The sequence below is a fragment of the Corvus cornix genome, chromosome 17, assembly GCF_000738735.6.
Source record: "Corvus cornix cornix isolate S_Up_H32 chromosome 17, ASM73873v5, whole genome shotgun sequence".
Lineage (NCBI taxonomy): Eukaryota > Metazoa > Chordata > Aves > Passeriformes > Corvidae > Corvus > Corvus cornix.
This window is the reverse complement of record NC_046346.1, coordinates 4,712,656-4,726,330: the sequence shown is the minus strand read 5'-3', so window position 1 is coordinate 4,726,330 and position 13,675 is coordinate 4,712,656. Positions and strand designations below refer to the sequence as shown.

The following is a 13,675-nucleotide window of genomic DNA, read 5'->3' as shown; positions in this document are numbered from 1 at the left end:
CCTCACCAAGGGCTGGTGGCCGGGTCGGAGCAGCCGCCTGCCAGGCTCCACCGTGGCTTGGCAGGGACAGCCAGGGCCCATCCCCGGTGCCAGCGGGGGCTGTCCCTGCGGGGCTGCTCCAGCGGGCCGAGTCCCCTCGGGACGGAGCAGGGCACGGGCGTCCTGCGGCTTCCATCGCCTCAGAACGTGTGGGGAAATCTGGGTGAAAGCACACAGCCTTAAGCTGCGCCAGGGGAGGTTCAGGTTGGACACTGGGAGGAATTTCTTCACAGAAAGAGTGATTAGACGTTGGAACGGGCTGCCCAGGGAGGTGGAGGAGTCACCGTCCCTGGAGGTGTTCAAGGAGCGACTGGACGTGGCAGTCAGTGCTCTGGGCTGGGTGACGCGGTGGTGTTCAGCCATAGGTTGGACTCGATGACTTCAGAGATGTTTTGCAACCTGACTCTGTGCAAAAAGGGTTTATTAAGCACAGCTGTTGTGGGGGAGGACCCGGTGGGAGGACCCGGAGCACCGAGAGCCGCGGCCAGAGCGGCCCCGCCGGAAGCGGAAGCAGCGCGGGACTCTCCCGGCGGGGCGCGGGCGGCGGGACCGCGGCCGCGGGGCCGCCATGGGGGACGACATGGACGTGATCCCCGAGCGGGAGATGAAGGTAAGGCACGGGGAGAGCGGGGGCTGTGAGGGGCAGCCCACCGGGGGGGAAGGGTTGACAGGCTGTTTAACCCGGGCCGGGGGGCCTTGGCTTGGAGCCGGAGGGGAACGGGGCTTGGGAGAAGGTTCGGCCTGGGCTGCGAGAGGTGGTGGGTTCTGGGGGAGGCTTGGTTGGGACCGTGGGGCTGACAAAGTGGGGGGGTCGTGGCGGGGCTTTTTCAGACATCCTTGCAGTGTTAGTGAAACAGAATCCCAGGATGGGTCAGGCTGGAAGGGACCACAGTGGGTCATCTGGTCAAACTTCCCTGCTCGGGCCGAGTCGACCCAGAGCATATGGCACAGGATTGTGTCCAGAAGGGTCTGGAATATCTCTAGGGAGGGACACTCCACACCCTTTCTGGGCAATCTTGAGAACTTTCCAATACTCGAGGACTTTCCAGCATAGTGTGGTACAAGCCTGTGGGGTGGAAAAGGGAAGGCTGGCATGGCCTTGGTATAGAGGGGTGTTTAATGTCTGGGGAAGGAATCACAGAATGGTTTGTGTTTGAATGAACCGTAAAGCTCATCTCGTTCCAACCTCTGCCACGAGCAGGGACACCTTCCACCAGACCAGATTGCTCCAAGCCTCATCCAGCCTGGCCTCGAGCAGTTTCAGGGACGAGGGAGAGTTGTAGGAACCTTGTTTTGGAAGAAGAGTGATGCGTTTCTAAATCCTCCTGTCAGCATGCCTTGTGCTGGGAGTCTCCTGGTTTGGGGAGCAGCATGTGTGGCTGTGGGGCAGTGTGAGCTGGAGTCTTGCTGTGTGGTGCCAGCCTAGCCTGTCCTGTGTCACTCAGTGTTACTGTGAGGCTGAGTAAAAAGGGACACCGGGGAACAGATTCGTGGTGCAATTGTGGTCTTTGTGCAGCTGCTGTCTGCTCTCAGAAACAGGGTAGTTGGGCTGTTTGTTTTGCAGAAGTTTCCGAGTTCCTACATCCTCCTCAGATTGCAGGAATGTACTTATGAGTGGCAGTAATTTGGGAATAACTCAGGTGCTTGATTGGAGTTACTGGCATAATCAAGTATGTTAGCAAATGTACCTTGTAGCAACAAGATCTGTTCAGTGCTGTTCTATCTTTATTCCCTTCTCTTTTCCTCTGTGTCCCTTGGCTGGTTCTGGTGTGCTCCTGAGAAGGCCAGGTGTCCCAGGCAGATTTAGCTGCTGCAGATATTATGAACACAGGCACTGGGTACAAGAGAGATTTAACCAATGGTAAAAAAATGTGGTGTGATCTCAGTCTTTCATAGATGAGACAGAAAATGTGATGGAGTGGCCAGAGACTGCCTGGGTGTGTGGCAGGGATTTGCAGCTCTCATGGAGAGGCTTCTGCACTTGCCGTCTTAGAGAAGCCAAAGTAAACTGTTCCTCTTGGGCAGCATGTGAACAGCTCCTTCCCAACTGTCTCAAACAGGATTTTCAGTTCAGAGCACTGAAGAAGGTTCGCATCTTTGATGCTCCTGATGATCTTCCCAAAGAGCGTTCCAGCCTCCTCGCAGTGTCCAACAAATATGGGCTGATCTTTGCTGGTGGAGGGACCAGCCTGCAGATCTTCCACACCAGGGATCTTCTCATGCAGAAACAGCTGGGAGAAGATCCCAATAAAATTGGTAAGACACACTTAAATCTCATGGTTTTGACAGTGACAGGTTTATATGGAATTTATGACATGGAGTTTTTGGCTTCTGATACATATTACAGCCTTTGTCATTCTCTGTCAGGCATCTGAATTGCCACAGTTTCTTGTGTGGGAAGGCAGGAACAAAGTTGGTAGCCATTCTTTGCTGGGTTGGTAGCCATTCTTTGAGCTCTGAGCCTGTGCATGTGTCAGGGATGTGTGTGAGTGGAGGGACAGAGTTCTCACACTGAGTTACCCACTCTGACTAAACAACTGTCCAGGAGAGGGGAAGAAACCACTGTTCCACCACCTGACTGCAAAATGGTTTTCATTCTCCTTAATAACTGTTCCACTCTGTGCATACATCAATAAAGCCAAAAATCTTACCACTTGCTATTACTCAGGTTATTGAGGAAGGAAAGTGGCGTTTTCTTTTCTTAGGAATTTGGCAACTCTCAAGATTATATTGATAGAGATGAAGGGATTTGCTTTCATTCAGTTTTTCTACATGTTACCTTTGATAGGTGCTGTTAATGGGACTGAGGATTTTTGCATAAATTTGTTGTATTGTTTTACAAGAACAAATCTTGCTATTTAAATTTGTCCCCTTTGTTCTATCTTCCTTTCCTTTTGTGTTTTAAGAGGAGAATATTCAGAGTACTGTGGTTCCCATGAAGTTTCCTGTGCAGCACCTGGCTCTGAGCTGTGACAATCTCACCCTGTCTGTCTGTATGATGTCCAGCGAGATCAGGTCCTTCATCAGCTTTTTTGATGTCCGCACATTCCTAAATCAGGTACAGCATGTGCCAAGTGGGATTGGCTTTGGTTTGGGGTTTTTTTCCAAATAACAGCAGAGGAGAGGTGTAGCTGGAGTGGGATTTTCTGTCTCTATGAGGGTTGTCTTGTAAAGGGGTTCAGTAAATTCAAAATCTGCTTGTTTTTATCAGTCATTAATTTATAGGCAGGTTAAAACTGCTTTGAACTATGACTTCAGGAGAGTTTGGTTTTGTGCTCTGCTTTGACTGTCTTGTGTATTTGTCTTTCCTAAAAGGCAAAACAGCAGAAACATGCTTTTGCTTGTCACAAACTGGCCAAGGACTCGGGAAGCACAGCCATGGTCAGTGACCTGAAGTGGAACCCTGCCAACCCCACCATGGTGGCCATCTGCCTGTCCGATGGCAGCATCTCTGTCCTGCAGGTCACAGACTCTGTGAAGGTCTATGCCACCCTCCCATCCTCTGCTGCTGTCACATGTGGTGAGTGGCAGCCTTAGAGGGCACTCAGAATGTTGGGCACTGAAGGACAGATGCAGATTGAGAGGTGTATAAACACAGGCTGCTTGGCTCAGGAGGAGGTCTCCTAAAATTCTTCACAAAAAGGAAGGGTTTAAACTCGGTGAGACTCAGAAAATGTGTTGCAATGGAATAACTCTTTCCCAGCTGATTGCAGCAGCTGAGTCTTGTGAGTTATCAATTATGCCCACCTGTGGTTTGTGCTGTCTCAGGCTTGACTCATTTCCAGGAAAACATGCAAATAAGCATCGTCACCTGTTGGTTTTTGAGCTGTGTAGTCTTGCTTTCTCTGTGACTGGATGACTCCTTGTTTGACTCAGATTCATGATTTTTTTGCAGTGGAAAAAAATAGCAATTTTAATTTACTGCTCCTGTTTTTGTGGGGTCTTGTAACTCTCCAGCTCCTTAATGCTAATGAAATTCTCCTCTTTTTTTTTTTGCCTAGTGTGTTGGAGCCCAAAGGGAAAACAACTGGCTGCAGGGAGGCAAAATGGCACCGTGGTGCAATATCTGCCTGTAAGTGTTGGTGGTATTAAGGCCTTATGTCTTTTCAGAAGTTTAAAATATGATGGTTTGGGGTTTGGGTTTTTTTTTTTTTTTTCATTTGTTTGGTTGGTTCTTGCATCACAGACTGCAGAATTTGGTTAGGTGGCACATGGTGTGAGCCATGTGATGCTGCCCAAGTGATTCAATAATACTCAAGTGTCTTAGGCCAATATTTGATTTAGTTTAGGGTTTGCACTGGTCACTGAAAAGTCGAAATTTCAAAGTGGCCCATGATGAGTGTTAAAACATGGGTGAGTTGCTCTAAACCAGTTCTCTGGGCTGTCTGCAAAACTTGCAGCTGTCTTGTTTGTTGCCTTTTCTATGTATTTAAGAGTTGTTTTATTTGCAGAATCTGCAGGAGAAGAAAGTAATCCCTTGTCCTCCCTTTTATGATTCGGACAATCCCGTTAAAGGTACATCTTTTTATTACTTTTTAACTTGTTTTCTCTTTAAAAGTGTTTTATTCATTCTTCCCCCTGTTGTCTTTGGTTATAGCAGCTACATTGCACTGGTTATGTAGTTACAGTGTGATTTTCTGTGATTCTTAAGCTTGGTAGTTCAGGAGTTAGTTGCCATTTGTTTGTCATTTCCTTTTGTGTGCTGTGCACAGTTAAAATCAACAAGGAAGTACTATTATAAAGTGTTTCTGGCTGAGGTATTTGCTTTCTCTTTCAGTTTTGGATGTACTTTGGATTGGCACATATGTCTTTAGCATTGTGTATGCAGAGGCTGATGGGACCCTGGAAATGTCGCCACAAGTGGTCATTGCCATATTGCCTGTAAGTGCCAGCAGTCACAAAGACACAAGTGTCTGTTGCTTGTTCATTACAATGGCAAGTTGCTTTTCTTATTGACACTGACACCACTTAGAATCTGAGTTTGGTACTGCTGTAAATTGTGGGTTTGAGGTTGGGGAGATTGAGTGGAGGAAGTAGGATCCACCTGAAAATCCATGAGTAACCTGTTCTCTGCTGAGATTAAGTTATGACATTGTTGGTGTGCCCTGATGCTGTCAGATTTAAGGGAGATGGCTTGGTTTCTGCATGGGAAAATATGTTATCAATGTTGATCTTACAGAAAAAGGAAGAGAAGCGACCAGAGAAGTTTGTGAATTTCATGGAGCCGTGCTACACGAGCTGCACTGAGAGACAGCATCATTACTTCCTCAATTTTGTTGAGGAATGGTGAGTGGCAGGAGTCATGCCAAGGTCTTTCCCTTGATATGCATGTCTGAATGGTCAGTGCTTCTCCATAGATTGTGTTCCTCCTTTTTGTAGACCTTGCAGTGGACTGTCACGTTAATTTTAACCTGTTTGTGTCCATGCCTACAGGGATCTAGTTCTGGCAGCTTCAGCAGCTTCCACAGAAGTCAGCATTCTTGCCAGGCAGGGGGATCAGGTAATATTTTTATTCCATTTGTGGAATATATTTTGTGTTGCATTTGTGCAAATGTACATTTTCTTTCCCTAAGTATAACCTGTATAAGACCTGGAATATAATGAGATGATGAATTTTTAAGACATCCCAAAACTAAACAAGCTTCTAAATTGTATGGAATCTTAAGATAATTCTTAGATGAGCAAGTGATGTGTGTTGTGAACCAAGTACCGGAAGTCTGTTCATGATGATTCACTTGGCAGTCTCAAAATTTGGTCAAACTCACTATAACAAAGTGATTGATGTGAGGTCATCAGTTGAAGTTAAGCATTAGAAATGTCTGACCTGACGTGCAGTTATACATGAGAAGTCACACACAAATCTGTGAAGGACCCTGATCTTTCTGGCATTTGTTAATCTGACAAATGTAAGTAGATACTCTCTAGCTGGTGTTTCAGCTGTTGTAGGCTGGAGTGCTGAAGAAGGCTGGTCACAGGAAAGGAGCAGTCAATATAATAATAATTTTACTTTTTGCAGAACTGGGAATTGTGGGTTTTGGAGGACTCCAGCAGAGCAGAACTTCCTGTGACAGATAAAAGTGATGACACTCTGCCCGTTGGTGTTGCTGTAGATTACACCAGTAACATGCCCATCATGATCAGTAAGTCTTGTTAGTCTTTCTTGTGGAGTAGTCCAAAAATCTCAGTACATTTGATATTTTTGAGGGGCAGCCTTGTGCCCAGAGTTCTGGGAGATCATTCTGAAAGGGAGACCAACACACCTCCTGCTGTTTTTATATCAAACCCATAGCACATGGCTTTACTTGTGTGTGAAGATTCAGTGGCAAAGTGTTAAATACAGTTCTTTCCTGGAGCTTTCAGCATCCTGGGGTATGACACCAACAGACATGGCAAACAAAGCTCCTGAGTTACATCTGTGTTCCCCAGAACTGAGATTACAGTGAGTTTAAAGGAGTCGTGTTCTAACACTGGGGATTTCAGGCTGCTTGTGAGGTGTTCTTTATTCTTGTCACTTATGTCCTTTTGCAGAACTGTTTTGTATCAAGTACATTTGCATGGATCTAAAGGAAAAGTGGGTTGGTTTCAAAGCCAGAAACAGCAAAGATCGCTGAGGTGAATGTGTAGGTTTTCATTCTGCGTTAAAGCACAGGGTCTTTACTGCCTAAACCCTGCTGTGCTCTACATCTACTCAGCGGCATTATTGCTGTACCTTCTGTGCTGCCTGAAGGCTCTTCAAAGTACCTTGTCAAAGTCTGAAGCTACATCTGAGCTATTGTGTTGTATCTTAGTGAATTCTATGAATTCTTCCTTGAAGCCCAGAGACAGATTGAAATAGAGATGCCTTCAGGCAGGGTGGAAGGTACTGCAGTCAGGAGTTCCTTAGGGGCACAGGAGGGTGCCAGTTAACTGAGAACTTCACCTGAAAGAAAACCTACAGTAGGGAATTGAGGTCAAACTTTGTACTTGAATGCCAAATTGAATTTGAAGCCTTTTCTCTGTTAATCTATACAGTTACTGGATTAAGAAATCTGTCAGGACAGATTTTTTTAAGCCTGTGTTGTGCTGCCTCAGAGTTTTTAGAAAGGTTTTTTGGAGAAGCTTTTTGCTAACACTTTGTCTGTGTTCTGACACGAGTTTGGCTGCACATTAATTGGCTTTGCAGTTCACAGCAAGTGTAGGTTGCAGAGAAACCTCTTTTGTCCTGGAGCTTGTTCCCATGTGGAAACTGCCCTTCCCTAGCATGCTCTTCCTGAAGAATCAATAATAAAGAAACATGGCCATCCACTGCACTGCCTGACAAACAAAGCACCATGATTATAGCAGATTTTTCCTGCACTCTAGATGTGTTGGGTTGGGGTTTTTTGTTTAATTAAGCACAGTTAAACCTTGACAGAATGTTTTTAGAAATACGGAGAGTGTTCTGGGGCCTTCAACTGTGCTGAGAATTTTTGTACTGAAGCAGACTCACAAAGCAGCTGCATAAAACACAAGTACTTTATATCTATGGTTCAGATCACAAGAATATTTGTTTGATGTTGGCTTTCTTTAAAGTTAAAAAGCTTCCTATGTAGCAATTCCGTTTTGTAGTTTATGCATATGAATGTTAATGAGGTGGCAGGGCCCAGTGGAATGTGGGGATTGCTGAAAGGAATTGAAGGAGGGAGCAGAGTATCAGTGAGGAAAAAGGACCACTTCAAAAATCTGAAAAAGCTTGGCACAGGAATTCACAGGTGAAAGTTGGGCTTTGTCATTCAGGAGATGACATTCAATTGTCAAAATAACCCTTTTATGAAACATGAAGTCAGGAACGGAAAGGAATGCAAAAGGCAAGAGAAAGAGAGCTGAGCATTGACAAGGATGCAAGGGAACAAAGATGCAAATGAAAGCAAGAAGGGAGAAATGAAAGAAATGTTGTGTGAAGAAAGTCACATGAAGGTGGCAATTCCAGCAGGAACAGAATAGGAAGCTTTGACTGCAGGACTTATATGTGTGGTCTCTGGCAGGTGATGAGAAGATCCTTGCTCCAGCTCCAGTTCTGATCCTGCTCTCTACGGATGGTGTGCTCTGCCCGTTTTACATGATCAACCAAAACCCAGGGGTCAGGTCACTTATTGTGACCCCAGAGCCTCTGCAGCTGGTGGGGGAGAGAGTTCCAAAGTCAACAGGTAAGTGCTCCAGTGGGTTAGGGAACACTTGGATCTTTGTCATACTGATCTGTCAGTTCAGTAGTCAGACACACGTGTCACAGAAAACGTATTTTTTCTTTATAATGATAGTGGAGGGCAGTTCTTGGGTGTTTTGAGCTCCCAAGACTGTTCTCTGTCTTTTATGCATCAGTGTGAAATTATCTAGTCCTGTGCATGAAATCACAGAATCATTTAGTTTGGAAAAGACCTCTAAGATCATTGAGTCCAGTCTTTAAACCTGTTTGTTTGTGGGATCTCAAGCACTTTGCAGGCTGTGCATTTAGACTTTCCTGTGCAATCAGCCTTTGGAGAATAGGGCCAAAGCAGTTTTGGGAGGCTCTTTGCCCAGCTTTGAGCATGGCCTGCACACTTCAGAGAGGTGATGGTTTTCCTCCATAGTTTTGCCACAGGAGGTCATGATATGAACTAAGGTGTTTGGCTGCAGCAAAATCCTATTTAAACAAAATCCTATTTAAGGCTTTCCTCAGCACTGTGAAAATTGTGTTAGCAGGTGAAGAGGAGTAGTTTTGTTTGAGTTATAGATGTGTTGCCCTGTATTGTGTGATGTAGGCAGGTAAGATGATTATTTTGCTTGTTTTCATGCATGTAGGAATAATTGCAAATGCACCATTTTCTTCCCTGCGCCCAAATTTGCTTCTCCTTCCCCAGCCAGAATGCTGTTGTTTGGCAGCCTGCCTCCCTGCAGTGCTGGCTAACTTGTGTGCCAACTGCCTATTTTATTTGAGATGGCAGGAACCCCATCAAAATCAATGGAGGAAGGTGAAGCCCTTTCACAGGAAACTGCCGACAACATTAACCTGGACAGATTGTTGTAGTGATCATGACTTTGTACAGTTTCTGTATCACTTGCTGGGTTTGGGGACTGCAAGCCCAGCTCTGCCATCTCTCTTCCTCACTGTCCAGTGAGAGAAGCAGTGCTGAGCTGTCCCCATCAACTAGATTTGGCCTTGCAATACCTTCTGCCATTAGTCAGTGCAGCCAAATGAGCGTCCTCCTTTCCCATTTGTCTTTCTGCAGGAAGTACTGCCACAAGTCCAACCACTCCTCCAACTTCTCTAAAGCCTGACACAGTGCCAGGTGTTGCTCCCACTGTGCCCACCTCAAGTCAGCCTCCAGCAGGGAGTGGAGCAGCTGTTTTTTCCTTCATGCCTTCAGCTGCGAAGACTCCTGGCTCCACGGGCAGTGATCCTCCACCGTATTCCTTTGCCACCGATGCCTCCAAGCAAGCCCAGACTCCTGCTCTGACTGGAGCAGCAACATTCTCCTTCTCCTCTGCTTCTTCCAAGGCATCCATGACTCCTGCTTCTGTAGGCACCACAACAGCTACTGCCACCTCCTTTCCTTTTGGGTCCATGAACTTTAAACCAGCTGCAGACAGCTCGTCTGGACCATCGCTCTCCACAGCACCTGCTGCACAGAAGTCATCTTTTGCACCTTCAGCTTCTTCAGTCAAAGTGAACCTCAGTGAGAAGTAAATAGATTCAGTAGTGAATGCAGGGGCTGGATACTTGTGAAATTGCTGCAGGCGTGGATAATGTATGGTAGTTCTGAAGATGGTCTCTGGCTTTTTGCCCTGACAACTGTTCCCCATGTTCCCAGGAAAGCACTGAGGAAACCCCTCTTTATCCAAGACTGTCTTGGCTGGGAAGACCCTCAGTGCTTCCCGTGCCAGAGGTTGTGTTCATGGGCATGGTACTAGTCAAGGGACAATGCCAAAAATTTAGACTGATAAGTTGCAAGAGAGTTAGGGGTTTTTTAAATCTTTGTTTCATAGGCATCAAACGATGCTTTGGTTTGATGCAAATCATGGCTAAAGACTGCTGGGAAATCCCTTCCATCTGGGACTGGTTTAGTGGGGTGATGACAGCACAAGTTTCTCTGTTGAGGGTTCCTTACCCCCAGCTTGGGAGGAAGCTGGAGCCACAGCTGATGGATTGCTTTGCCGCTCTGTGTTCAGCAGAGAAGGTGCCAGACCTTTTGGTTCTGTTCTTAAATGGACACTTGCTCACTGAGCACAGGATCTGGAATCTTCAAAGCTTGTTTGCACCAACTGAAAAAAACTAATATTGATTAGAAACTATGCAAAATGGGTTTGAGTGAGTGTTTTCAGATGTCATGTACTCACTCTTCCCTCCAACTCCTGAGACTTGCTCTCTATTTTTAGAAAAAGTGGTTTAAAACACAGAGCTGTGGTAATTGGAGCTCCCTTTGAAGGAGAAGAACTTTCATGTAAATGCATCATAAGAAATTTCTGATGGTTCACATGATTATTTTTTAATTAGAAAAATCTTTACTACACCAGGATCTGATGGGAGCTCTTAGGGCTTTTTATATTTTGTGTATAAAGCAAATGATACGCCAGTGAATTGGCTGAATATTTAAATTGGCTGCCTCGAGGAGCTGAGTTTGCAAATGAATAGAAATTCATATTTTCTTGCAGAATTTCTGTTTGAGCCTTACTCTGAGGATGACACTGAGGGGCAGCTCAGATTTGCTGTAGTTGGAACAAAATGATGAGGTGCATTTGAAGCAGGGTAGTACTTTTTGCTGGCACTTACCTTTTGCTCCTGGCTGGATCTAAGATGGAAGTCTTCATGGTTCCATGTATTCAGAAATTATCCTGAATGGCTCCTTCCCACTATCTCCAGAAGCTACACTCGTGATTTTTCTATCTGGAGCTTGAGTTGTTGCTGATCCCAGGGGATGCTCATTCATTTATTCATTCAGTCATTCTTTTATTCATTCTGTTGCAGGTTCAGTGCTGTAGACACCTCTTCTCCCACGAGCAGCAGTGGTCAATGCACTTCCACGATGTTTTCCTTCTCAACCAGTTCCAAAACTGCTCCTGGAGGTTCTCTGAGCCAGTCCACGCCCATCACAGCCCCTCCTACCACACCACTGAAGACTTCATCTCCTGTGCCTGCCACAGGTAGGAGTCTGATCCTGATTGTTGGGAATAATGCATTATAAAAAATGTTCTAAAAGTTGTAGGACACAGTGAGCTTCATTTGGCTTCTTTCTTGCTTTTCCTGCTGTAGAAGCCCTCCTGACTGGCGCACCATCGTGATGTGAATCACTTACTCTTCAAACTGAGCAATCTTCCATTTGTGCTTTTTATTCCTCAGAGAACCATATGTGAAATAATTATATTCAGCTGCTTAAGTTCCCCCAGAAGTTCTGGCATTTTCAGTGCTCTGATAATGAATGTTTCTGGGCAGTCACACAAATCAGTGCCTTACCTTCCATCTGCATTGACTAGAGTTCAAAGTAGTCACAGAGAAGTTGGATGGAAGTGAAAAGGCATCTGAGGAAGGTGTGTTCTTGTATTGAGGCCCATAGCACTACTGCTATGATTTGATAGTGGTGATTGTTTCTGATCCCAGCCTGTTTTTCAAGCTTTGTATGACTTCATAAATTACTGTTGTTCTTACTAAATTCCAGTGGCACGTCCTGCTCAAAATGCTCCTTCAGCTTCGTTGGTACAGAAGACACCCAAAATCACCCCCTCAGCAGCAAAGCCAAGCTCTGCTCAGGTAACAGGACTTGACTGGGTTCTTTGGAGGATGAATATTGTGCATGGCCCACAATTTGCTTAGAATTCCTTGGACTGAACTAGTGTTCTTAGGTCAAAGAATTAGCTAACTTTTGACTTTGAAATAGTAGCAAATCTGTGGTTCTAAACCAATGTTCTCTGCATGTCTTTAGAGAGCTGTGTTTTGCCCTATGTTGTTATAATCGGTGTCTGAATGGACTTTCTAACATCAGGCCTTATTTGATATTTTAAGTTCCCCGTTGCAATGGATAGATCATTCATATTGATTTTGGCTTTGTCTTTTTTTTGTTTTTCTCCCCAGGGAAAATCAGCACTCCCCAGCACAGCTTTAGAGAAACAGACCCACCAGTGGAAGGAGTCAGACCCTGTCATAGCAGGAATCAGGGAGGAGGTGAGATTTTCAAGCAGTTTTCTTCATAATGCCACACAGACACTTCGGTTCAGCTGTGTTCTGATGGTGTCTGTAAGTAGTTTAGGAATGAGAATAGAAATTTTTCCTAAGATAATCAGCCTGGTTTGTAGTTGCTATTTGTGTGTCCTGTTCAGTCATCCTCAGTCGCTGTGCTGAGAAGATGGAATATTCTTTCCTGTTAATGTTCAAGAAGAATTTCCTGCTTTGGCTGCAAAGTGACCGGTGTTTATGGTGTAACTGAGGCATGATCCAAGAGCTGTGACATTTGTTCCAAACCCTGCTGTGTTTTCAGTGCCTGCCCTTTCTTTGGCTTGACTTTGCAGATTGCACATTTTCAAAAGGAGATGGAGGAGCTGAAGGCCCGGACTTCCAAAGCCTGTTTCCAAGTTGGAACTCCAGAGGAAATGAAGATGTTGCGAACTGAGTCAGATGATCTTCACACCTTCCTCTTGGAAATTAAAGAGACAACAGAGGTGAGCAGAATATCTTCTGTGAACCAGCAGTGACTCTTCCTCACCTGATGTTCCTCCTTAACCTTCTACAGCTGAACTATAGATGGATCACTGGACTCTGCTGCCTGAATGCTGGGGTGGCATTTGCCTATGTGCTTTCAGGCACATGCTTGCAGAAGCCCTTGTGCTAGGGATGGCAATGGAAAATGTTACTTTGAACCTTGTCCCATCTGTTCTATTTCTCTTTGCAGTCACTTCATGGAGATATCAGTATTCTGAAGACAACCTTGCTGGAGGGATTTGCAGGGGTAGAAGAGGCTAAAGAACAGAACGAACAGAATCGTAGCTTGGGGTATTTACACTTGCTCTATAAGAAACCTTTGGATCCCAAGAGTGAAGCACAGCTTCAGGTATGAATCATGTCAGCCAGCTTCTGATAGAGAGTTTCAAATAAAATAAAACATAGGCTTGCATGTGCAAGTGCCCAGCATTGTTGTTCTGCCCTAAGTATTTGCTGTTTCAGTATAGTCCAGTAAATGTGTGGTGAGCTTTGTTTTCCATGGGTTTGCAAGAGGTGCTGAAAATCCTCTCCTGAAGCTCCTCTCTGTTGTTGCCGTTTGCAGTGATGATTCAAAACTCCTTCTGAAGGGAGGTAGTTCACCTGTGATCCAAGTCTATTCTAATCTTAGAATGTGCCTCTTGACATCCTGTTCCTTCTCAGCCTGTAGTGTTTGCTCAGGGATTTCAGTTCAAAGAATGTTGGGGTTTTTTTCTACACTTTATAGAAGAGTTCTTGGAATTATTTTTATCTTCAGCAAGTGCCTTATGGAACAATTTGATGATTTATTATGACTTACAGAATTGTGTGGTTAATTTCATGGATGGTGGAGCATAAAGCTTAATGATATTTTAAAAGCTGGGACACAAAGGAAAATAACCTGCAGTACATAAGGAGGCTTTCAAAGACAAGAAAGAAAGAAAGAAAGTAGGGGTGAAGCACTTTTTATTACAG

The 13,675-nt window shown here is 45.1% G+C and overlaps 1 protein-coding gene across 2 annotated transcripts in view; it reads left to right on the top strand.

Moving 5' to 3' along the window:
• The first annotated feature begins 543 nt into the window (after nt 1-543).
• NUP214 (nucleoporin 214) overlaps nt 544-13,675 on the top strand; it is a 38,923-nt gene continuing 25,791 nt past the window's right edge. For both annotated transcript variants that reach the window (XM_039561674.1, XM_039561673.1), the window contains exons 1-17: nt 544-649; nt 2,100-2,295; nt 2,946-3,097; nt 3,355-3,559; nt 4,041-4,111; nt 4,491-4,554; nt 4,817-4,920; nt 5,219-5,325; nt 5,473-5,539; nt 6,056-6,179; nt 8,043-8,204; nt 9,264-9,717; nt 11,000-11,175; nt 11,688-11,779; nt 12,101-12,190; nt 12,535-12,684; nt 12,915-13,073. In XM_039561674.1, the coding sequence (XP_039417608.1) occupies nt 608-649; nt 2,100-2,295; nt 2,946-3,097; nt 3,355-3,559; nt 4,041-4,111; nt 4,491-4,554; nt 4,817-4,920; nt 5,219-5,325; nt 5,473-5,539; nt 6,056-6,179; nt 8,043-8,204; nt 9,264-9,717; nt 11,000-11,175; nt 11,688-11,779; nt 12,101-12,190; nt 12,535-12,684; nt 12,915-13,073 (2,415 nt within the window). In that variant the 5' untranslated portion in view covers nt 544-607. The remainder of the gene's footprint in view (nt 650-2,099; nt 2,296-2,945; nt 3,098-3,354; nt 3,560-4,040; nt 4,112-4,490; nt 4,555-4,816; nt 4,921-5,218; nt 5,326-5,472; nt 5,540-6,055; nt 6,180-8,042; nt 8,205-9,263; nt 9,718-10,999; nt 11,176-11,687; nt 11,780-12,100; nt 12,191-12,534; nt 12,685-12,914; nt 13,074-13,675) is intronic.